Source organism: Nicotiana attenuata, chromosome 6, assembly GCF_001879085.1.
Source record: "Nicotiana attenuata strain UT chromosome 6, NIATTr2, whole genome shotgun sequence".
Classification (NCBI taxonomy): Eukaryota; Viridiplantae; Streptophyta; class Magnoliopsida; order Solanales; family Solanaceae; genus Nicotiana; species Nicotiana attenuata.
The window spans coordinates 40,851,431-40,877,137 of NC_031994.1; the positions used below are offsets into that span (position 1 = coordinate 40,851,431).

Below are 25,707 nucleotides of genomic sequence, written 5' to 3' on the forward strand. Positions count from 1 at the left end.
AACGGTTGTTTTAGAGGTAGAGAATGTGATCACCCGATAGGTCATCTAGAGTTTTAAACCTTAATTTTGTATTTCAAAACCACAAATAGCTCCTTTCTGCCTTCCTCGATTTATGTGCGCGGTCCCTAGCTCGAGTTATCCCATTTTGTTGAAAATTTGAAGTTTAAAAGTTTGAAGACTTTATAAATTTGACCAATGTTTGACTTTATTGCTACCGAGTCCATATTTTGGTTTCGGAAATTGGTATAGGCCTGTTATCATATTTATGACTTGTCTGCAAAATTTGGTGCAAAACAAAAGTAATTTGATGTGATTCAGATGTCCGTTTGTTAAAATAGAAGTTCTTAAGTTTCATTGAAAGTTTCATTTTATTTGGTGTCTGATTCGTAGCTCAAGGTGTTATTTCGATGTTTTGGTCGCGCGAGCGAGTTCGTATGGGGTTTTTGGACTCGTGTGCATGTTTGGTTTGGAGCCCCGAGGGCTCGGGTGAGTTTCATATAGGCTAAGGAAGGATTTTGGACTTAGAATTATAAATGAAGCCTTTATGCTTCTGGTGTCTGCTGCAGACTTTGCAATTGCGAAGTCTGGCTTGCAAATGCGAGCCTCGAATTTGCGAAGGAATCATCGCATTTGCGAGCATGGGCTAGGGATTGGTTTCTCGCAATTACGAGTACTCTGCCGCAATTGCGAATGAGTCAGGTCCGCATTTGTGAACAAATTGTTCGCATCTGCGATGGGGACTTGGGGAAAGCTTGTTCGCATTTGCGATCAATTGGGTTGCATTTGCGGTAGGGTGCAGTTTGCATTTTTGAACAAATCATCGCAAATGAGATGATAGCAGAAATGTGGGGACTTCGCATTTGCAAAGGAAATGTCGCATCTTGCGGGGTTCGCAATTGCGAACCCCAGGTCGCAAGTGCGACATCTGGGTCTGGTCAAAAGCAGACGGGATTTTTCTCATTCTTTCAAATTTTCAAACCTAGAAACCCTAGAGGCGATATTTCCAAGAGCTCTTCTTCCTCAATTCGTTGGTAAGTGATTTTAACCTACTTTATTTCAATTACCTATTACATTTCATAAGATTTCAACATAATCTAGGATTTTCATGGTAGAAATTGGGGATTTGGGTAGAATTAGGGATTTTTGTAAAATTGGAATATAGACCTCAAATTGAGGTCGGATTTCGAAATAAATTACATAACCAGGCTCGGGGTTGAATGCGTAATCGGGGTTTGGTCCGAATTTCGGGTTTGGACCAAGCAGGCCCGGGAGTTGACTTTTGTTGACTTTTTCAATAATGATCTAAATTGAACCTTTTTTATTCGGGGGTAGTTCCTATGGCTTATTTTGAATCGTTTGGTTGATAATTTGCTAGATTTGGTTGGTTTGGGGGCTTGTTCTAAGGGCAAATGCGTGGTTGAGCTTCGAGTCAATTTTTGGAGCGAAGTAAGTGTCGTGGTTAACCTTGACTTGAGGGATTAGGACTTGTTTGCCTATTTGCGACATGTTTAGGTATTGGGTACAACATATATGTGAGGTGACAAGTACTTATGCGTTGTTGTTGGGTTAAAGCATGCGGGTGTGACTTATTTCTTGTAATTTATTTCTTTCTTGATTGTGATATCCATGCTTAGACTAGTTTGTTACTAAATTGAACGTTCTTTCCGTATTTATGGGCTATTTGTGATAATGAGTATTGTTTTTGAAGTTGAGGTTGGTATTGTGGAACCATTATTGACGTAAGATTTATTCTTGTTTATTCTATCTCCCAATTGTTATATGTTCATTGTTACACAGTAAGGGAGAGTGTTAAAGCACGATAGGTAATGTCGTGCCGATTGTTGTTGCAATTATTGATTAATACACAGTGAGGAAGAGAGTTAAAGCACGAAGAGTGATGTCGTGCCGTATTGATTGTTTCATGATGTAATTGAGAGTAAAAGCATGAAGGATGATGTCGTGACGTATTTATCATTTTATGGAGAGATTGAGAGTAAAAGCACGAAGAGTGATGCCGTGCAGTTTTTATTCATTATGTTTATCCGTTTTATTGGCTGAAGGTTTATTGACTGTTTCATGTTGTCATTCCCTGTTGTAGCTATCGTATCTTGTACCCCTTTTTGCATGTCCCCTCCCAATAGTACATGTTAAAACCTTAATTGTTGTTATGTTGTACATGTATTTTTGTCTGTACAGGTTTAACAACGTGGGTGTCCTGTCATAGCCTCGTCACTACCTCATCGAGGATAGGCTCGACCCTTACGGAGTATTGGGTCGGTTGTACTCATACTACACTCTGCACTTCTTGTGCAGATTTTGGTACTGGTCCCAGCTGTATGTGAGGTGCATTCAGCTCGGATTAGCATTTGGAGACTCGAGGTAGATTTGCTATCGTCAGCAGACCTTGAAGTCCCCTTCCTCTTTCCTTATTTACTGTTCATCTCATTCGAGATAGTTGTACTTATTTCAAACCCTATTTGTAGAAACTCTAGAAGCTCGTGTACTTGTGACTCCAGATCCGGATTGTACTAGAGATTGGATTATTATGCTATTTCTTACTTTATTTTGGCCTTCATTTCTGTTTAATTGGTTAAATTGTTCAAAGAGTTTAAAATTTGTAAAAGAATTACTCTAACGTTGGTTTGCCTAGCAAGTAAAATGTTAGGCGCCATTATTACGGTCCCGAAGGTGGGAATTCCGGATCGTGACAATAGTTTAAGTCAAAAATCTGTATTTATACTAAAAATTTCACAAAATGTGCAAAAATTAAAATGCCTCATGACACTATCCCCAGAATTTAAATTTTTATAAAGTCAAAATCCTGACTCAAAAGTGAATGCGAGAGTTATTGTGTGTGCTAGAATTGGTAGTTAAGACTCAAGAGTAATGAAGAAGGCCTAATACGCTTGTTCTTTTGACTTGCTCCAATTGGTGTGATTGGGGAAAGACGAAAGCTGCTTAGACAGAAAGGAACTTGAAGGTCAACCAATAATTAACTTGTTCTGAAAATTAACGAGGCAGCCGGCTATTATATTTGGGTTTTACATCTCTTTCAGCTTTCGGCTACAATTTCCAAGAAACAAATCTCTTTCCGAATCGTATAATCTAATCAAACCTTGTGCCATTTTTTCAAAACAATTTTTAACTATCAATGCAATCCTTTTCATTCCCTTAGATGTGGTACTTTCTTTTTACTCCGTTCCAAATAAAATAAAATATTTTTATATTAAGAAATAATTTAATTTTAAACTCTTTATTTTATCCATTTTATCCTTAACGAGAAACTTTTATAACCACACAAATATCATGACCCCACAAAGCTTTTATCCTTATACTTTTACGACCATAAGTTTCAAAAATATTTTTTTTTCTTAATCTCTGTGCCGAGTCAAACTGACTCGTCTAATTTGAAACGGAGGGAGTACGTTTAAATATGTAAGACTGATGTACGTATACGAGCATAACGAGCAATCAGATCCAATTGTGGTAAATGGTATTACTTTAAACTGCAGGTGTTTTGTGATATTCTTTTCATGACCTAATTAATACTAATATGACAAGTTGCTACCAAAACTTCCCGCCCACAGTATGCATGCACATACAAAAATAGAAACTTCATACTTCCGTAATACTTTAGATAGATTCGCCATAACGTAAAAAATCCAAATCTGTTTGCCAAACAAAATGGGCGTGAAGAAGGAAGGATGCGTGAGTTGCATAGCTAGCAGCAGTAATAAAAGGTTTTGCAAACGTACAATATGATGCAGATGTGAATAATACAGTACGTATTAATTAAGGGGGTCAAAAAGTTGTAGTCTCAATTTGCTGAACATGTTGTGCCATCCCCAGATGACTTCAATCAGAGATGATTATTTTAACTTTACCCCGGAAGAATATAATGAATATGAACTCTCAAGGCTTGCTTTTCCTATCTTCATGGAAAAGCAATATTCTAGGTACTGAAGATGTGCACTGGGGAAAAGTACATATATATATTGTCAAAATAAATTCTCCGGCAAATAAACAATAAACGTCGTACCTAGAACAAGACCATTAAGAAATATGATTGGTTGCAGAAAAACTCCTTGCCAAGTGCTGAGAATAATAGCATCATTTGTCTGCTTGACAGCAACGGTGGCGGCAAAGGTTCCTAATAATCCTAATTACGCTGATGCCTTAACAAAGAGCATTCTCTTCTTCGAGGGACAAAGGTCTGGCAAATTACCCCCTAACCAGCGTATGACTTGGAGAAAAGATTCTGCTCTTCACGATGGAGCTGACAAGGGTGTAAGTATACATAATACTCGGTCCCAATTTGTCTGATGCAATTTAGATTCCAATAGTCAAACTTCTTAATTTTGACCGCACATTCATACATAGAATTTTTAAGTTTTATAAACAAAATTTATATATTGGAGAACTACATACAACGATATAAAGAAACAAGAAAAAATTTCAGGTGGATTTGGTAGGTGGCTACTATGATGCTGGTGACAATATCAAGTTCCATTTTCCAATGGCTTTTACTACGACCATGTTAGCTTGGAGTGTGGAGCAGTTCAAAAATACAATGGGATCAGACTTACAACACGCCATGGAGGCAATCAAGTGGTCCACGGACTATTTCTTAAAGGCTACAAACATTCCCAACGTAGTATTTGCACAAGTAGGTAACGCCGAGGCTGATCATAACTGCTGGGAAAGGCCTGAAGATATGGACACGCCGCGTACTACTTTTGCAGTTACTGCACAAGCTCCTGGTTCTGAAGTTTCTGCTGAGATTGCTGCTGCTCTTGCTGCTGCATCCGTGGTGTTTAAGCCTTCTGATCCCGCATATTCCAAATTGCTTGTTAACAGAGCCATCCAGGTAACATTATGTTGCTTACCATCAAAAATTTTGAAACAAATTTAATTTGCCAGAACGACTTATATTTGGAACCAGAAGGTGTATTAATTAATATATAGGATAACTATATATAGAGTGTTGCAATTTCCGTATGACTATCAAATAGTTGAGGTGATAATAATTCTATTATTTTTGCGCGGGTTTCAGGTTTTTGAATTTGCGGATAAATACAGGGGATCTTACAATGACAGCATAGGACCTTGGGTGTGCCCATTCTACTGTAACTACAACGGATACAATGTAAGTATGAAGGCTTGATAATCTTCAAATGGTATTGACATTAATTCAACAAGTTCTTAGTCCTAACAAGGATGAAAAAATTGAACAGGATGAATTGCTTTGGGCTGCAGCCTGGCTGCTCAAAGCTACAAGGAAACCTATGTATTGGAACTACGTTAAGCTAAACATAATAAACTTCAAATCGGACATCGAAAGTGGATTATCAGAATTTGGATGGGATGCCAAGCATGCTGGTATCAATGTGCTTATCTCCAAGGTTAATTAATTTATTCACTAGTTACATATTCCACCAAATTAGGCTCTTATTTATTCTGCACACATAATTACTAGAGTAATTTTCTTGGTCTTTGATTCAATTTGATATCTTTCACATTTCTGGATATTATTGCAGTTTGTTCTCGATAACCCTTCAAATGCAAACCCCTTCCTTCCTTACGCTGATACATTCGTCTGCAGTGTATTACCTGAATCTCCTACCAGTACAGTTAGATACACTCCAGGTATAGTTATTTCCCCTTAAAAAGCAAAAAAATACAATTGTGAATGTTGCGCATATAATTGTTGTCATCCTCAATTTTATGCAGGTGGACTCGTGTACAAAGCGGGGATTTGTAATATGCAAAATCCAACAGCTCTGTCGTTTCTACTTCTTACCTATGCGCGCTACATGAAAACCAGGATAATTCGCTGTGGCAACATTGATGTAACTCAAAAGATGCTAATACGTTTTGCAAGAAGCCAGGTATTGTATATACTGTGTGTTACATATTACAATGACACTGAAAATGTATCGAATGAAATTAAACTGGTGGAGGTATATATATAATGGCTGCAGGTGAATTATATTCTTGGGAGAAATCCAGTGAACATGTCATACATGGTTGGATTTGGAGCAAAATTTCCTCAAAGAATACACCATAGAGGGGCTTCATTGCCATCTATTGATCAATATCCAGAGAAGATAGGATGTAAAGAAGGGACACCATATTTCCTAAGTGAAAACCCAAATCCCAACTTGCATTTAGGGGCAGTAGTTGGAGGACCTGATATCAAAGATTATTTTGCTGATTCTAGACTTAGTTCTTCCCAGTCAGAACCAGCTACGTATGTAAATGCACCACTTGTTGGCCTCTTGGCTTATTTTAAAGCACATCCCTAGTCCTCAATACTTGTGAAAATAACTAACTTTAATTTGTAGTAGATCATTGAATCTTCTTTCGCCTAAATTGTATTCATTTGGAATTTCAGGGAGAAAGAAAGGTTACAACTTAGAATTAAGGATTGGCTGATAATCTTCAGTACAAAGATCTTTTACTCTTGATTTTTGTATTTCATCACTTGTGTGTTTTTGTAGTACAAGGAATTAAAGATCAACTCCTGATTGAAATTTGTATAGCTTTGTGTCTTTGTTTTCTCAACTCTGTTGGAATGTAAGATTTTTGTAACTTACTGACCTCATATACGTGCACCTGATTTACTGAAGGATATACAATGGCAAAATTTGAAGAAACGTACAATAATTAATTCCTATTGCATAAAGCTATTCTTACTTGACCGTTTCTATGTTTGTCCCATCACTATTTGTCTATTTCTTTAGCATATATGTAACCCATATATATTACTATTAGATATGACTTACTTCTTCTTCTTTCTTTCTTTCTTTCTTTCTTTCTTTCTTATTATTATTATTGCGACAAAACAAGGCAACATATATGAGGCACCGAAATAAGCAAAATTTTGAGGCAAAAATAAATATTAGATCATAATAATAGAACATCCGCACAAGAATTCTATACAAATAAGAATAAAATACTAACTATCCTAAGAGGTAGGAACAATGGAGTAATTTAAAGACCTTATTCAAGCCGAAAACTGTATTTTAATGATTTTTTATATTTTTCTAACTAATGAGAACAATCACTTGAAAATAGTTTGTTTATTTATTTTAAATGTAATTTGTGTCCACTACATTGTAAAAAGTTTTCTAGGCAACTCGGTTACTACTCCAATCGGTACACTTTAATTGGTTTTTTTTAGTTATTTTCATACATATTAACGAATTTATATTTTAGCATTAATTAACATAAAATTGACCATATTAATCTTAATTTTTTTTATTAAAAATATAATTTATACTCCTAGGCTCTTTACTTTAAAGATAATTTAACAAAAACAGAAATTAACTCGTTTTTAATATATGAAAATAGACCATAAAAAAAAGACTAAAAAAACAATTAAAGTGGGACTAGGTCGTCCAACTTGTCACGCAGGGACACTTTCTAAATTACGGCCTCCCTCTTAATTAAACCTCTTCTCTGCGTGTGTGGCTTTGGGCCAAAAATAGCAACAGAGACGCTGCTGGGATTGGGAAAGAGGGGGAGATCGGGATGAATCAAAGGGCAGCAGGAAGAGGGAGGCCGTCCGGTACCGATGGCTCTGATTTCTCCTACCGCATGGTCGTCGATTCCAGTACATTCTCCCCCCTTTTCCATTTCCCCAACTCCCTTTCTCATTCTCTCTCTTTTTCTATTTGATCTTCTTAATTATTGTTTTAAAATTTTTCTGGTAGGATACACGAAAGTTGCAAAGGCAAAGTCTCGTCTTGCCAAATTGATCTTCGCTCAGGTTTGTTAGATTGAATTTCTGTTATTGTTGCATAAAAATCTCTGGTTTAATCGGAATTGGTTACTTCAAGCCTATTTTTCTGATGTTAAGATAAGCTGAATAAGTTAGTTGCTCATTAAGATATTACTAATTCATCAGCAAGATCTTGACTTGAATTTTGCCACTGTGAATATAAACATGTATCATGTACTGCAGGCAGTCACTCAATTGATGATAGCAGCTAATGTATTTATTTCATTATCAAAGAAGGAGTCTCCTGATAGAGTTTCTGTTTCTTCCCTTTCAATTGGCTTGGTCTCTCTTCTGGCAGGGGAACTAGGTTTGCTACTGGATCTCATTTATGACCTAATTATTTTGATCTTTCACCTTTTAATGAGACATTTTCTCTTGTTATATTTAGGTCGAAAGAGAAGCAGATCCAACTTTTTGAAGTTTTATGTCTTTGGGTCTTCCATGGCGATCCTGCTGTCAGTGGCATATCTTGCTATGAGCAATCTCTCATTGGAGGTATGGTTATTTGTTAATTCACTCCGACGAGAATATTGATGCAGTTGTTATTACTGACAGAAATTTATCTATGACGTTTTTTTGCTTTATATTTAATTATGCTGAATAGGGACCTCATTAATTCTTCGGTATGATTGAGTTAGTATCAAAATTGCTGCAACAAATATGGTTGTTTTACTTATTTCAACCTTCCTGTAGCTTGCTAAATACTAACACAAGAAATTTGGGACATGAGCAACAAATAACAAGTTTGTTTTGTATCTGACTATGGAATTATCTTAGGCCCTAAAAAACTAAAATACTTATACCTTCTGCTATTAGAATTTGATCACTTCTAAGTTACAAAATTGCCTCTCTTTTCTTCATTGACGGCTCATGACACTATACTGCAATTTGGACATTGGATGCTGACAATTGTTGGTTAACCCTAACTCATCCCAAAAGGTGGGGGTGGGGGGGGGGGGGGGGGTTTTTTTTCGCTTTTCGATAATGGATTATTTAATTGAATAAGAGAGAGAATTAAGGGAGTGCTGACATGTATCGGAAGGGCTGCAATTTATAAAAAGTGATTTTATATTCCCTTATAGATCCTAAAAATAAGATACGAAGTCAAGAAAAGGTGTCTAAATTGTATACATCCTTCAGTTTTTTTTTCTTTTTTCCAAAATGCTAGTTGGTACATATATTAGTACATGAAATGCTTCCTCTATCTCTATGTACTCAAACATTTGCGGTTTCTTTTTCTCCCGCTCACCCATAATCTGCAGCACATACATTTTTTTTGGTACGTGGCTTTGATAAGGAGGTTTTCAAGACTAATTGTAGTGTAAAGATGTGTTCTCCTCCATTGTCCCTCTGAAATCCAGGATAGGCAGTTGATGAATGCATGTTTTGGGAAGTCTATTTGCTGCTGAACATTTAGCAAGCTAAGCACCAGATTGGTGTATGAAGACTTAATACATGAGTTGTGAAGAAAACAAATACTCAAGTAAAAAAGTGCCCTCTATGTTTCTTGCTACCGGTGTTTCTGCACTTATCCGTAAATTGGTGTAGGCACAACAATGCTGGATTTAGAAGGGTTCAGACTTACTAGGTTGGGTTCACTTTATCTCTTTTGTTTTATGTTTCAAGAGGTGCAGCTGTTGCTGCATGATAAGTTGTCACGTGTAGCAGAATGTACTTGCATCAGACTATACGAGATACTACCAGCACTTTTTATCCAAAAAAATGAGATACTACTGGCGCTGATGTTGCAACATTCTCTTCGGAGTCGAATGCACAATTTTGGCTGAAAGAGTTATAAAAATATCAACACCCAGTGAAGAATTAGAGAACCTAGATTTACTTGTGGTTTCAAAGTGTATTTGAAGTGAAGTTTTTCAAATCTTTCAACCTCCACTCATGAATTTTCAACTTCCACAAACTCTTTTACCATAAAAAACTACGGTTTTCAACAGAATTTCAACTTCCACCAAGTTCCAGTTTCTACTTCAAAAAGTTTTTTTCCCAATTTCAACTTCAAATGTTGTCTAAACGGCACCTAAAATCATAAGAAGCAGTACTTATATTTCTTAAGTTTGTAAGAGATGTTTTTCTCCATATCCACTGTGGAATACCTTTTTTTTTTTTTTTAATTATAGATAGACAATAGTATATAATTAACATGACAGTAAAAAAGTGCAGGTAAATATATCAAAGGGATATCATAAGCATAGATAGAGCCCCAAAAAAAGATATCTAGCCTATTCTTGTAGGGTATTGATGATTTCTTAGATGGATTCTGCATCATTTTCATACACTCATTTACCTGCAGTCATAAATTTGACTTGATCTTGTGAATGGGGTTGAGTTTGTCTCCAAAGCAACTTAAGTTCCTTCCCCTCCAAATAGTCCACCAAATGCATTGGGTTTTTGGGGGGAGGGGGGTTGGGGGTGGGTGGGTTGTGTTCCACAATTTCGATTGACATTTTGTCATTCCCCTTCCAATCTAGCTCCTCAAGGCTTCTGCTATTGATCCAGGCATGACCCAATGTAATCCCGCGATATTCAAAAATAGTTTCCTAAATTGGGTGGTTTTGGAGCAGTGTAAGAACCGGTGGCTTATACTCTTTGATTGCTTGCCACAAAGGTAACACCTGTTACATAAGTTTAGGCCCCTTTTCTGTCGGTTGTCTTGACTTAGACATGCACCTCTAGCTACCAACCATGCGAAACAAGCAACTTTCATATGGGGCCTTTGTCTTCCATATTCTTTTCCATGGCCAAGGTGAGTTCTGTTATGTGCTTCCAGAGGGTAGTTTGTAGTAAGAATTGACTGAGAACACTCCATTTTTTCCTGGCTTAATGCAATTCTTTCCTCGTTATTGAATAGCTGCTGGAAAGTTTCTAAAGTTGCAAGAAAGTCAGTCTCCCTATCCAGTTCCCAATCGTTAAAATTCCTTATGAATCGTATCCTCCAGCTACGTTTCTCTCAGAGAAGCCAAAGAAGCTTCCTTGTGTTGGGAAATTGCTAACAGTTCAGGGAATTGATCTTTCAGCAGGGTCGTAGCCAGTCCATTTATCTCCCCGTTGACAGAGTGGATTATTTTATTGCAATAGTATGGTCTTTCTGGTAGTTGCTCGTCAACTTGTAGTCAAAAATAGATAAGTTGATAATGCTAGTCCTTCCCCCACAACCCCTTCCCAAGAAAAAAGAGAGTTAACCTGAGTCACTAATCCACAAAGAGACCAAAGTATCTCAACATCCATATATCCTGGCTGTTTGTGACAATTCTTGCTTGAAGGAAGGTAACTTGTTATGGTTGCTTTTTTCTCTATTTATGCCCAAAGAGAAAAGGAAAAAGAAAAAAAGGTTCTACTTATCTCTTCCTCTTCCTTATTACTCTATTGTTGCCCCTACTTATTATAACCCTCACCACCTGGTATTCCCTCTGTATCTTTTGTCGAAGATCCCCTGCTCTGTGTTCACCCGTCTCTTCATTCCCTCTTTCGCTTTATGGGTTCCTCTTTAGCATCAAATTCACCACTTGATAATTCTATCTCATTGTCGATCATGTCGGAAAGTGGCTTTGACTGTTCTCGAATTTTCAAATAGCTTTCTTAGGGGTTGATTGGTTAAGATAAAGGAAAGGAATCAAGCAATAAGTATGATAACTTGTTTGGAGTTCACAAAGCACTATCTTTCAGACAACCCACTTTTACCTTCCTTTAAAACTAGTCAAACCACTTGGAATGTTCCTTTGCATTTTGCAATAAGTTGGTTGGTCCTTTTGATTTTATGTGATTTTGCTTCTTTCTTTGATTTCTTGCTATCATTTGGGCTTGATTATGAGTAATCTTATGATGTTATTGTGTATTTGCTTCCTTCTTTGATTTCTTCCAATCCTTTTGGCTTGATTAAAAGTGATCTATTGATGTTATTTTGTATTTGCTTCTTTATGATTTATTGCTATCATTTTGGCTTGATTAAAAACAATCTAATGATGTTACTGTGTAGGCTTTTCAACATTTTACAAGTTTGGAGACTCTAAAGATTGCAGCTGTCCTACTAGGTAAGTTTCATATTGCAAATTTGGTTCTCATCATATGCCGCATAGGCGCATGCAATTGGTGTATTGACCAGGTCCTTGTTCTGCAGGATTTGTGGTACAATTTTTCGCTATTGGTACAACCATTTCTCTTATTAAAAATATGGCACCTCCTAAGAGGGCTTCTTGATTTTTAGTGTAACTCTGGTCTTATTCCAAATTTCTTTGACTGATTAAAGAGGGTTCTTAGATACTTCTGATTCGACGGAGATGCTGCTGTAAGTTGCCTTTATCAATGCTATTTTTGCAAGCTTTTCCGATTAACATTATCTTTTGAGCTTTTGACATGTTCAACCATAGCTTTTTAGAGTATCAGTCCGGATGTACCTAGCCTTTGTTTTTTCCTTTTCCTTCTCAGTGAATCTTAGGCCTTCTTTCTTTTTTGACCATTTGCTAATCATGTTACTAGTTACCTTTTTGGCTATCATTGTTTGCTGAGTGTGAATATGCAAAAAGATATTACGACATGAATGATGCATAAATAATTTAATCTTGTTTTGCGGGAATTCACAATGCTAATTACAAATACTACAGGTAAACTTTCTGAAAAGATTGCTAGTCAGTAAATTTATGCCTTGTTCTGCCAGCAAGTAATTTAATATGAATCAAATTTAGTAATTCAATATTTTTTCCTTTTTCACCTTTGTTCAGATCATGTAAATACATGAGTGTAATCACCGATTTATACCTGTTTGTATAGATTTGAAGCAGAGGCATTTAAACCTTTCCTTGGTTTGCTTATGCCCATCAGCCAGAAGTCATTTTTGGTTTCAATTAATAGTGCTGGGTAGTGCTTTTCTGCAACATAAAATGGAGGATCCACATAACTGTATGGGCGTTTATACGAGACACACACACACACACACACACGGTGCGTCTAATGAATATTGCTATTATAGTTAAGAAACGCTATTCGACAAACAAAATATCGCGTAGCATGCGATTTGATAGTACCCAATCTTATTAATGCAAACAAAGTCTGTTGGTGTAAAGCGCTGATAGCGTGATGCTACTCTGTCTCGAGGGCCCCTCTACTCTCGAAAGCTACTGGAAGAGGAGAATTATTGGATAGAGTTGGCTATCCATGTGCCGAAATTTTTATACGCAAGTTAGAGATTGGCTCTTGCGTAATATATGGCCTATTCCTTAGGGCAGATAACACCAAAAAAGGAATTTTTTTTCAGATTTTGCAAAATATAGAAAGTTCAGTAGCTTTTAATTTTTGTACAAACTGAAACACTTCTCTTTATTGGTGTTTGGTTGAGAAATAGCTTTTGCGAAAAATAGAAAAAATGCTTCCAATTTTGAAGCAAACGGCTGTCCTGTCCAAATTTGTAGTAGAATAGTCATCAAATCTTAAGCTGGTCTTTGCTTTAAAAAGTTGGAAACTTGTTTTGAATTATTTTTCTTCGAAACACTAAGAAGAAGAATTTAATAATGTTTGTGAAAACTGGAAAACTACCCCCCAAACCTAAAGTCATATACTCGCTTTGGTCGGGGTTTTTTCTTTTTCATAACTCTTGAGATGTCTTTAGTCGGATTGTGGACGCAGTCCTAATCACTCTATTGCCACATTTGCACTTCAAATCATTTTTTTGAATTGATCGATCTTACTCACTAGTACTGTTGCAACTAAGAATGATCGACGAATTATCGCCATTAATACTTTTAGGGGTCGTTTGGTAGGATGCATTAGATAAGCTAATGCATGCATTAGCTTTGTGTATTAATGCATGCATTAGCTTTGTGTATTAATAATATATTGTTTGGTAGACATTTTGAACCTATCCATTAGTTATGCAAGCATTAGTTATACATCCTATTTGGTATTAGCCTATGCATAACTAATGCATAGAAAACAATGGTATTAGCAATGCAATGGGTTTTAATGCATGCATTAGCTTAGTAGAAAGAACTAAAATTGTTACCTTACTAAAATTTATTGCTTTAGATTAAAATATGCTTAGTTAGTATATTAATGACAAGTTACAAAATAAATTCAAATAGTAGAAGAAATAAATTATATCCTAAGTAAATAAATAAATACTTAGCTATTATTTTACTTTTTATTAAATAAATTATTTAGTTTTATTTACAATATAGGTAGAACAAATTAAAATTAATTTTTTAAATTTTTTCATATAAATTATTTCTCAACATATGTTTCTTTTAAAAGTTAGAGTGTGGACTCGTTTTTGAGGGTATTTTACTAACAAACAATTCTTTTTAGAATTGTGCAATACTTTAATACATCAAACCAAACAATGAATAAAAAATATGTCAGCATAACTAATACCAGCATAACTAATGCAAGCATAACTAATACCAGCATTACTAATACATCATATTCAACATTATTCTTATGCACCCTACCAAACGACCCCTTAAGATTATACTACTGTGTTGTGCCGTGTATCATGCACTAAAATTACCTTTTCTATAAATGCATATGGAACGGACTTAAATAATAAAATCACCTAAAGCTGACGGCCCTGGTAACTTTAGGGATCAACAAAGGAAGAACTAAGTACACTTTGAGAAAGACGAGAAATAACACTATATAGGAGTGTACATGTGTAATTGCCTTTTTGCTTTAGCCGTGAAGAGCGGCAAGGCTGTTGATCAAAGCCAAGGCATTGCTCGTCATATGCGCAACTTCCAGAATCCTTCCCCTTACTACTCTCTTAACTTTCCCGTTCATAACTTTTCAGGCAAACCCCTCGGTGCAGGTGTGTATACAGTCAAAATCATATGCCCCCGGTGTAGAAGATTGAGGTTCCGTCCTAGGTCCGAGTCCGGGAGAAGTCAAGTTCGAAACCGGTGGACCAGGCTCGAGCTCGAAGACAGAGTATAATACCCGGAGGCAGGAGTTCGAGGAATACCGAGGTCAAGTGTGCTCGACCTCGAAATAGTACCGTTATGAATTTGTACCAGAGCGAGCTAGATTCCTGCCACTTCCCTAAGATCATGGCGCAAATTCTGGAATAAGATCGTACAATTCCGTACTAGGCGGTTAGACAGCTGTAACAAGAATATTCCCTACTGTAAATAGAAATATTCCTCATTTAGGTTCCTCAATTATAAAAAGGCGACCCCAATCATTTGTAAGACAATCTGTTTACTGAGAAAGGAATATACTCTCTGCCATTTCGCTTATTGTTCATCAGCATTGTCCTTGAGCTCTATTGTTCTTACTTTATTGCTCTTAGCCATCTCGAGCTCACCACTGTCAAGTGTTATTGGTTTGATTCACTTGTCTTTTTTCATCCCTGTGAGCACGTGATTTTTGCCACGCTTAAATTACTCCTATAAAATTCCTTAGAATTAGAACTTTTCTTTATTATTTGAATTTTTAGGAATTAATTGCATGATTTTGTGCCTTGTTTGCATTTTTGTGTGCATTTTTAGTTGCCATAATTCATAAAAAAGGTACAAAAATAGTGCATTTGCATTTAGAATTCGATTTTATATTTTTAGTTTACTAGTTAATTAATATTATTAAAATAAGAGAAAAATAACAAAAGTAGTCATTTTACATTTTTTGTTTAGTTTTCCTTTTAAATTGGGATTTAGTTAGTTTTAGGAAAATTAATTAGTTTAATTTTAGTTTAATCCAGGTTTTTGTTAGTTTTAATTTTGCTTTTAACACAAAAAAACAAAAATCAAAAGAAATGAAATGAAATTGATTGGAGTTTAAATAAAAGAAAAAAAGTAATTGAGAAGAAAATAAAAGAAAAGATATCAGGCCACCTAGTTTTGGGCCAAATATGCATCAGCCCAAACCAAAAATCCCCAAAACCCGTTCAAAATGGCCCAAACCCAAAATCCTGATCCGGTCCAGCCCACCCATTGCAAAACGACGCCGTTTTGGCGTCAATCGATCCTGCCCGTCCATTCCCCATGATCAAACGGTCCAGATCCATCCAAGAAAATTACATAAAAATGTAATAAACCCTCAATAATTTTAGAGACAACCCTCCATCTTCCTCGTACTCACCGTCGTCCACCCCTGTCACCACCGTCTCCACCGTGTCTCCGCCGTCAGCCGCCGGCCGGAAATCGCTTCCGCCGGCGGCGATGCTCCAAATCCGCCCAAAATTACACCCCTAAATCCTCTCCCTCTCCTCTTTCCAACCCCCAAAACCATCTCCTCGAATATTAGATCGAAAATCCGGCCAAAACCTCAACTCTTCCAAGTTCAACCAAATTCACACCCTATATTCCCCTAACCTCTCTCTTCCCAAAGCCCAAACTGGAATTCTTCAAATCCAAACGAAACCCCTTCAATTTTAGATCTAGGGTTTTCAAAGTTTAACCTGTTTTGGAATTTCAAGAATTCGGATAATTTTTAATTAATGTTATAGGTTTTATTTGGACAAAATAAACGTATAACATTAATTGAAAATCAAATTCGAGGTCCGCCCAAATCAAAGACGAAAATCAGTGAGTTTCCTAATTTTTCTTGTTGTTCTGAATTAATTTCTCTTCCATGATTGTTTTGGTTTCATAATTAATCGACAACATGAGTTTGTTCTTTTAATTTTGTCATTAGTTTAGGCATAGCTCTTGTCCAGTGCTTTAGGTCTAGTTTAAGTTTTTGATTGTTCGTTTTAAGTCAGTAGGGTTTTTTCTCATTTGATTAATTTTTCTTCATGTTAATTGATGTTGTTTTGTTTTAGTCTTTTATCTTGGTTTAGTTTTGTTCTGTTTTGATTTTCTGTTGGTTTGCTTTTGTGCTTGGTCTCGATTGAGTATTTCATGATTGTTACTGATAATTTGACCTTAGTTCAATTTCATTTGAATTGCTTATTGGTTTAGTAAATAAATCTAGTTTGGATTAATAGTTCAGTTAGATTTAATCTCCAGGTTTTGATTAGTTGGTTTGAGTAATTTGTTCAATTTTAGGATGTGTATGGACTTAGCTGAACTTTTCAGTTTCTTTGGAGTAATTAACTATAGTTACTAACCAAGGTAAGAGGGTTTGGGTTAGTTAACCAGGGTTAGTAATTTCAGGGGTAGTCAGGGGTAGTTTGGGCATCTAAAATGGGCTGGTTTGTTAAGGATCAGTAATTTTAGAATAGAAGTGAGGGTAGTATAGGTATACCATAGGTAGAAAACAAAGCTAGAATATCCTAGGTCCTTCTAGAAAGGGGTCTTAGTGTAAGTTTCTGCATTCTTAATGCAGTAACTTGGGCAACAAGCCACAAATTTAGGGATTAATAATTAAATTCTGAAAGAAAAATAGGGGGAAAATGAGTGAAAACTTCCAGAACCTTCTGCCCCTTTTTCTACCTATAAAAGGCATGTCTAGTGCCTTGGATTACAAGTGGACACCCTCTGAAAAATTCCTAAAGTTTTAACAATCTGAAAAATTCCCAAAGGTTTTTACACCCTTGAAAATTCATAAAAAACCTTCCCAGCTTATAATTTTCCCAAAATCCATTCTCTGCAGATCTGATCTTCAAATTTGAGTTTCAAATTCTAAGAAATTCAAAAATCTGAATTATATAATTAGAACTTCTTCAGATCTTCATCCCTTCCAAAGAAAAAACCAAAAACTAGCAAAAAATACAGCAGAAAACTCCAAAAAACATTGTTTCAATTGAATTCTCTAGGCTGATTTTTGTGTTCTAGGCTTTAATTTTCATCCTTGGGTTAGACATTGAAGTGTTGAAGTGATCTGAGTATTCTTGGTTCAACTTCAACCAAATTTGAGTGAAAATCAGTGTGATGTTGGGTCATTTTGTTGCTGTACTCTTCTGTCATTTCTCCCTGGGTATTGTGGCCTGATCTGGGTTAAAAAATTGGCCTTGTGTGAGCTGTGTTACTGCTGATCTTGTTGCTGTGATTTGCTGCACCATTGCTGACATTATTTCCTTCTTGTTGCCCTTTGATTCAAGGTACATGTTCTGAGATTCATCACTATGTAGATTTCCAGTTGAAAAATATGAAACGTTTGTTGTGTTTTTCCAGTTTGCTTCAGTAATTTTATCATGATTTGTGGGATAGATATGTAGTTATTGTAATAGAACTATTTTGGACTGGGCATAATAGTTAAGACTGCTTAATTACATGGATTGTATAATTAGGAATGTTAAAAAAATTGATTCGGATTGTTTAGGGACTGTTAATTCGTGTTGGACTATTAATTAGCTTAAAACAATAGTGTTTAGTAATTAGGTTAACTATTGGCATTGGCTGATTGTAAGATTTTCATTTGTGGTTAATAATTAAGCAGATTTTAGACCTGGACTGTTTGTTCCTAATTGTAAGAGCGGTTGCAATAAAGTTTTCATCCTTGTTTTGGCATATCATTAATGTAAACAAAAATCAGATCCCTAGCACAATATAGAGTCCTCAAATGAGCTGTTAATTTCGTTCCCATTGTTTGGTTGGTCCAGATGTGAACTCGTATCCGTGTGAATTAAATCCACACTCAGTTAACACTAAGAATTCCACCACTAATTAGATAGGAGTTGGATCTTGAATTGTATGGTTTGGGCTTCACGCTACAGGCTTGAGTTAAATGAATTTTACTGGGCCGGGCTAAACTTTCCGAGCCCAAAAATTGTTAGAATTCAAAAATCCTTCAAAAATTATATTAGGAATATGGGAATTAGTTTACAATGTGAACTTAGGTTTTCGAGTTAGGTAGCGGGTTCAAATTAAGAGGGTTATCCCTTTTGTTTGAATTCAGACTTGAACTCGAGGCTCGAATTTATAAATGTGAATTAATTAGGCCTTTTAGAGACAAAATAAATAGAAAAATCATAGTTTGCTTTAGGTTGACCTTTAAATAAAAATGAGATGAGCCTCGCCAAACAAAACACATAAATTGCAGGGCCCTCATTAAATGCTTATATAAAAATACTTAGAATTCGGGGCGTGCCGTTTAGCGAATTTCACGGCCCTCCGCAAAGATAATAACCCGCTAGTCGCTTTAGGCGCTTAATAATTTTACCTTCTTAAACACGGGTGTGCATTTCATGCAACCCAAATCCAAATCCAAAAACGTTGAATAAGAATGTGTCGAGGATCCGGGTGCATTTCATGTGACGTGATCCAAAAACACGTTTTTAAACGACGTTCACTTTCTTTAAAAAGTTAACTAAAAGCGGTAAATAATCTTAAAATTGCATTATAGGTTGGAACATATATAAATATCAGATTTTAGCCATTTATAATAATTTAAGTGACAGTGCTAGAACCACCGGATCCGGGGGTGCCTAACACCTTCCCTCGGGTCAAGAGAATTCCTTATTCAGAATTTCTGGTTCGCAGACTCCAATTGGGAAGTCGACAATTTTCCTTGATTTGGGATTTAAGTTAAACCGGTGACTTGGGACACCAGAAGCCAATCCTATCCCAAGTGGCGACTCTTAAAATAAATAAACAATCCCATTTCGAATAATGTCGCATAAATTTGAAAAACTCCCTTATACATTTATCCTTCGGGGTAGGTGTGTAAAAAAGGAGGTGTGACAGCTCTGGCGACTCTGCTGGGGATACGAACCCAGAATTTCGATTCAGGGTTCAAGAATTCGAGCTTAGCATAATTTTTATATTTGGCTTTATCTGATTTTTCTACATGTTCCATGCTATATGTGCTAAATGTTTTACCGCTTTATTATTTGTTGAATTGTATATAAACTGTTACGAATCCCTTCCTCTTTCTGAGTCTTCTACATCATGGAGAAGGGTGCACTTCGTGTAGCTTCTCTTCTGTTTAGAGTCTTTCCCTATTTAGAACGAGGTTTGGATAAGTTGCTAAGCCGGCGGAGCTTCTGTATCCCCGGTACGCTGCCTCCCCCTCGGCTCGAGTTGTCCGCTCGGGTAAACCAGGTCTAGACCAATAAACCTAGGGTTAAACCTAGAAGAACAAAAACTCATGCCGGATCCCTAGTAGGAGGTTTGTTTGCATCATGTGCATTTGACTTAGAGGACTCAACACAGGGGTTGGGTCCGTCTAGGACAGGTGACCTGAATTGAAATGACCATCCTGATGCATCTTACGTGCTACTTGCGCATTTATTTGCTCGGCTTTGCATGTTGACCGGCTTGTATATAATAAGAGAAAATTGAGAAAAATAGCAATGTTGGGACTAAGTGAGGGTAACCATGTGTTTTGAAAAACCAATGCCCAAATAGTACCGAAATGCTGCCGAATTTTTGAAAAATGAAAAGATTGTTGTTTCAGAAATATATTTGGTTTTGGCAATCTGACCGAACTACGCGGGTCTGATTCTCACCGGATGTGAGATACGTAGGCAAACCTCATCGGTTCCGACCCCAATTTTCAAAAAATCCAAAAATATTTTCCTTTAGTTCCTTTTTTTTGAAATCTTTCCATAGAAAATTCAAAATTCAAAAAAAAAAAAGCAAAAAAGAAAGAGAAGTTTTTTAAACTCAAAAATGGTTTCCTTCTTTCTAATGTCTTTCATACGAATAAAAAAGGAAAAATCAATAAAAATCAAAATCCAAAATATGGGTTTCTCATTTTGAAGTATTTTTCCCAAAAAAAAGAATCCAAAAAAAAAAATCAGAAACAAAAATCCAAAAAAATACTCCTTAGATGTATTTCTTTCATAAATGTCAACAAAAAAAAATTTGAAAAATTGAAGTCCAAAAAATATTTTTGCTTTTCTTTAGAAGTACTTTTGTAATTAAACGAAAGCTCAGAAATTCAAAATATTTGCTTAAAAGTCCCTCTTCGAAATTAAGAGGTTACATCCAAAATCCAAAAATATTTTCTTTTTTCTTTAGAAAAAGAGAATTCTTTCAAAAATAAAATCAAAGTCAAAATCAAAAATCCAAAAAAAAAAAAACTTCCCTTTCTTCTTTTAAAGCATTTTTTTAGAAAATTCCAAAAAAAAAAATCAAAAAATCAAAAATATTTATCTTTTGCCTTAAAGCTTTCATGGTCTGAGTTTTAGAAAAGTAAACAAAAAAAAAAGAAAAGAAAAGAAAAGAAAAGAAAGAGTTTATTTACTCTATTCGCGATCTTACCGAACTACGCTGGTTTGATTCTCACCGGATGTGAGATACGTAGGCAACCCTCATCGAGTCCAACCATCCTTTTGCAAAAATAGCCAAAAAATACCAAAATTTTAATTTTTGTCAAATAAGTCGGGTGATGCCATTCTTATTTTAAAATAAGCCGATTGTCCCCAAAAAGGACGCTGGAAGGCTGTTTTTGCAAGAACAGCCACCCTGAGTCATTTTAAATGGTTTGCGGGCACAGCCTTAAAAATCTTCCTCCCAGAAGTGTTGAAAGGTCGTATCTACAAAACCGAGTCTTTGTTTTGCTTAAATAAAATTTTTGAAAAAATAGCCACTTTTCCTTTTAGGGCCACTTTTCCTGTTAGGTCAAAATAAATCATTAAAATACTCCCGAGATGTCTTTCTTTCATAACTAAAAAAAAAAATAAAAAAAATACAAATTTTGAAAATTGAGTCCGAATATATTTTTGCTCAAAAATCCAAAACATTTTTCTAAACGTCCCTTTTCCGAAATTAAGAGGCAATTTTCAAAATAAAAAAATAAAAAAATAAAAAAATAAATAAAAAATATTTCTTTTTTACTTCTAAAAATTCCCAAAGTTCCAATAAAAAGAAAAGAAATGTTTAGAAGTCTTTCTTTCAAAAATTCAAAAGAAAAATCAAAATCAAAAATCAAAAAATACATATTTCCCTTTTTTCTTTTAAAGCATTTCTTTCAAAATTCCGAAAAAAAAGAGAGTTAGCTTATTTACCTTATTTGCAAGAACTACGCTTGGTCTGATTCATGCGGGGTCATGATACGTAGGCAACCTCCATAGGATTCGACCGTAACCCTAAGAAAAAGAAAGGAAAAAAAGAAGTACGAAGGAAGGAAATAAAAGAAAAACAAGAGAGAAAGAAACGCAGAAAGAGAAAATAAGGAATCGAGAGAAAATCCATGGCAAAAGAAAAGGGAAAAGCAGGAGATGAAGAACAGAGGGAAAAGAAAAATGAGAGAAAAATAGAAAGAGAAAGAAAAAGCAAGAAAAACAAAGAGTGGAAATCAAAAGAAGAGAAATAAGAAAAGAAAAGCCGGGATGACGCATGCAACCGTGGCAAACATGTAGACACTCATTTAACTGTATAGGTGCATCACACCCCAAGGTGCGGTTACCTATCTGTTACTTGGCTCAAACTAACCGTGGTTGCTGTCAAATTTCCAGCTTAGGTTTTTAGAAACGGTGGTTGGTTTTTGGTAAACTGGCATCGCATCGATATTTACCAGATCAAAAGGAAGTACAGAAATGTCGTCTGAAATGACTTTGCCACCAGTTCTCATCACCGAAGACAGCCCCATCTCAGGGATCCCGACCTCCAAGTCTGCCACAACTGAAGAAAATCGGATATTACGTCTCCGAATGATGGAGATGTGGGACGCATGGACTAATGGCAGGGAGCCTCCAAGTGCTATCCCTGGCTTTCCTGAATTGTTCCCGAGAACCGGGGGTACTTCTAACATCCCCATCAGTCACCTGAATACCCCGTCTGCTCACTTCGTAGGAACACCTTCTGAGGTACGCCCCTAGGTGTTCACATCAGGAGCAACTCACAATATTTTTACTGCTCCGCCACCACACAACCTTCAATTCCAAGGCCCACTTTTGATCCATCGGCCTTCACTTCCCAAAATCCCATCTTTGAAGCAGATCCTCCTCAATATCCCACATACACTTACCCTCAGCCACGGCCATTTGAGCTTACACCAGGGCAAGATAAAACTCCCAAAGCTCCTGAACAGGATGAGATAGCAAAAAGAATGAGGAGCCTTGAGCAGAATCTGAAGAACATGCAAGGTTTAAGCGGGCAGAAGAGTGTTTCCTATACTGATCTGTGCATGTTCCCTCACGTGCACTTGCCCATAGGGTTTAAAATGCCAAAGTTCGAAAAGTATGATGGCACGGCGATCCCATTGCTCACCTGAAAAAGTATTGCAATCAACTGCGCGGTGCCGGCGGAAAAGAAGAGCTGTTGATGGCGTACTTCGGAGAAAGCTTAGTAGGCATTGCCTCAGAGTGGTACATAGACCAGGATGTCTCCCGATGGCACATTTGGGACGATCTTGCCAGAGATTTTGTAAGGCAGTTTCAATACAATATCAACATCGCGCCAGACAGGAACTCCTTGGCAAATTTGAAGAAGAAGCCCTCGAAAAGTTTCAGGGGATATGCTATTAAGTGGCGCGAACAGGCATCGAGGGTGAAACCTCCCATGGATGAGGTAGAAATGGTCACTGTCTTCCTCCAGGCCCAGGAAGCAGATTACTTCCAGAACATGATATCGGCCATGGGCAAACCTTTTGCAGAGGCGATTAAAATCGGGGAAATGGTAGAAAATGGTCTGAAAACGGGCAGAATCTTGAGCCAGTCGGCCATCAGAGCAACCTCCCAAGCCATCCAAGCCGGGTCTGGAGGAATGGCCAAAGGTAATAAGAAAGAAGAAACGGTTATGGCAGCCTCAGGAGCAAGGAGACATCGCGCTCCCAGACCCATGTTTTCGGACAGAACCCCTCAATATTACTACCCTCATCATGACATGGCTTATGTTCCTCCACCTTACGCGGTCATGAACGCTCAACCCTTTGCCCGGCCGCAGCCACATGCCAATAGAAATCAACCTCCGTTCCCAGGAAATCAGCCTCCCCACCAGAACCACTATAATCCTCGACCTCCGCAGAATAACTTCCGTCCTCGAGAACCACCAAGGAGACCAAACTTTACACCAATCGGTGAACCCTATTCCAGTCTGTTCCCGAGCTTGTTCAAATGAATTTGCTGCAGCCCATACCTCCAAACAGACAAAACTCGGCATCGCCTGCCTACAGAGCTGGTGTCAGGTGTGCATACCATTCCGGGGTAGAAGGTCATCATACAAATGATTGTTGGACCCTTAAACAAGCGGTGGAAAACTTAATAGAGCAAGGAAAAATAGTGCTGAGGGATGAGGATATCCCAAATGTGACCAATAATCCACTGCCAACCCACAACAACGGGCCAATAATTGGGATGATCTGTGAGGACAGAGAATTCGATCCAGCCTTAAAAGCTATAATTGTTATCGCCGATGTAGAAAGAAAGCTTAAGATGGCCCCGAAGCAAGAGAAAGGGGAAAAGAAGAGTAAAATCACTAAGACAGAACCGGAAAAGAAAGCTGATTTGAAAAAAAAGAACAGAAATGTACGTACCCAAGCAAGCCTATGTGGTACGGGGGACAATCAAACCACCTCGACTGAATGAGCCAGTGGTTATTGGACGCGTACCACAGAAGCCTATGACGAGCCCAGCTGCGGTAGCAGGGAATCATCATCAGACGGTGGTTGCGTACAAGGGTAAAGAGATCTTGGGTGAGCTGCTAGAAAATCCCCCTGTTGAGAAATATTCAAATGTAGAGGAGGTAAACAATGCCACCAGAAGGCGTTTCCCGCCTAAGAAGCCTGTGAGTGCTGAGGAAGCAGAAGTGTTCTTTCAAAAAATGAAAATGGCCGATTATGAGGTGGTACATTTGTATGAAACTTTTGTCAAGCCTAAGTACATTAAAGAGGAAGATGATAAGGTTTCCATGGCTGAAGACATTGAGGAACTACGTGGGGCAATGAGGAAAATGCTCTATGAAACCCACATGGTCCAGCCGGGAGAAGGCTAGCATTGCTGAGGTGCTATACATGGGATCAAGCTCCAAGCTTCAAAACTGAAAGGCTACGCCATTCCCGATCAGGCGGGAGTCCCGGTAAACTAGCCCTGCCACTTTTTCTGCATCCCGAGTTATTTCAGGGTGTAACTCGGATGTTTCCTGTAGTTTCTTGTCTTTAAATTCCCGAATGTGAATCCTGTTATCTTCAAAATTCCAAAAAATGAAATCAAAACTTCTTCGTTCATTTTTCTTTCTGATTTTGCTATTTTTCTCCTTCATTTTCTTCTCTTTAGTTCTAATAATGCAGCTTTAAATAACATGACATGCTTGCGGACTTCATGCCTAGATCCCGAAACGCTGTCAGATTTCGAAATAATGAATCAAAAGTCAAAATGCAAAGAAGGTAACCTTGAGGAAATAAAACAAAGAATTGGAACAATTGAAGGAAAATTGGTTCGCGGATTGGAAAGGTCCGTACATTACAACAAAAGAGTGTGCTGTACTCAGGGAACATCCGGGCAGTTGTACCAACAAAGAATGGCCCATGCTTACAACTAGAAAGTGCGACCCAGGAATCTTGAAATAGGACAACTGGTGTTATGACGCATTCTTCCTCATCACCAAGAAGCAAAAGGAAAACTTGCTCTTAATTGGAAGGGAACACACATCATCCGAAAATACTGCCAAGAGGAGCAGTGTATCTGGGAGACATTGAAGGAAATGATCCCGAAGCAGCAGCTAATACAGATGCAATAAAAAGGTACTATGTCTAGGCCTAGACATAGTACCTTTTTACCCAAAACCTTGTCCAAGTCCTTTTGATCAATTGGGAAAGGCGTGGGAATCGAAAAACAACATTGTTGGGATCTGATAAAGTCCAAATTGAGAGAAATAAAATGAGAGAGTCTTATCGGTGAAAACCCTCAGGCACCATAAGGCGACGGTGAGTAGAGAATTTGAAAATGAGAGAGTCCGTTTGGTGAAAACTCGTAAAGAGCACTATCAGGCGACGGTGAGAAGAGAAATGAGAGAGGTCGATTAGCGAAAACCCGCAAAGGGCGATGTCGGCCGAAAAGAAGACATCTCATCACTAAAAGAGTCCTGGCAAGGTTCCCTGGTTTTGAAATACGGATCAATGGGTTCATGAGAAGCTGGAAAGTTTGTGTGGGTCGGGCA

General features: G+C 37.2%; 2 protein-coding genes and 1 pseudogene across 2 annotated transcripts; 2 read left to right on the plus strand and 1 right to left on the minus strand.

The window, feature by feature from the left end:
• LOC109228245 (endoglucanase 8-like) lies at positions 3,821-6,464 on the plus strand. Its single transcript, XM_019393403.1, has 7 exons — positions 3,821-4,287; positions 4,460-4,867; positions 5,054-5,146; positions 5,235-5,402; positions 5,538-5,646; positions 5,731-5,888; positions 5,982-6,464. Exons 1-7 carry the CDS (start codon positions 4,063-4,065, stop codon positions 6,303-6,305), a joined length of 1,485 nt encoding a protein of 494 aa, XP_019248948.1. The 5' UTR covers positions 3,821-4,062; the 3' UTR covers positions 6,306-6,464.
• Positions 7,420-12,289, plus strand: LOC109226882 (protein jagunal homolog 1-like). Its single transcript, XM_019391773.1, has 6 exons — positions 7,420-7,615; positions 7,716-7,771; positions 7,967-8,090; positions 8,172-8,278; positions 11,775-11,829; positions 11,916-12,289. Exons 1-6 carry the CDS (start codon positions 7,534-7,536, stop codon positions 11,993-11,995), a joined length of 504 nt encoding a protein of 167 aa, XP_019247318.1. The 5' UTR covers positions 7,420-7,533; the 3' UTR covers positions 11,996-12,289.
• The window catches only part of LOC109227794, a 39,627-nt pseudogene continuing 28,127 nt past the window's right edge, over positions 14,208-25,707 (minus strand).

What these genes read in the sequence shown, in the direction of transcription:
- LOC109228245 (XM_019393403.1), top strand. Translation starts at nt 4,063, where the DNA reads ATGATTGGTTGCAGAAAAACTCCTTGCCAAGTGCTGAGAATAATAGCA. An exon ending in GTAACTACAACGGATACAAT is followed by an intron (nt 5,147 to 5,234) that starts GTAAGTATGAAG and finishes AAAATTGAACAG; the next exon opens with GATGAATTGCTTTGGGCTGC. An exon ending in TCAATGTGCTTATCTCCAAG is followed by an intron (nt 5,403 to 5,537) that starts GTTAATTAATTT and finishes ATATTATTGCAG; the next exon opens with TTTGTTCTCGATAACCCTTC.
- LOC109226882 (XM_019391773.1), top strand. Translation starts at nt 7,534, where the DNA reads ATGAATCAAAGGGCAGCAGGAAGAGGGAGGCCGTCCGGTACCGATGGC. An exon ending in CCGCATGGTCGTCGATTCCA is followed by an intron (nt 7,616 to 7,715) that starts GTACATTCTCCC and finishes TTTTTCTGGTAG; the next exon opens with GATACACGAAAGTTGCAAAG. An exon ending in GATTGCAGCTGTCCTACTAG is followed by an intron (nt 11,830 to 11,915) that starts GTAAGTTTCATA and finishes CTTGTTCTGCAG; the next exon opens with GATTTGTGGTACAATTTTTC.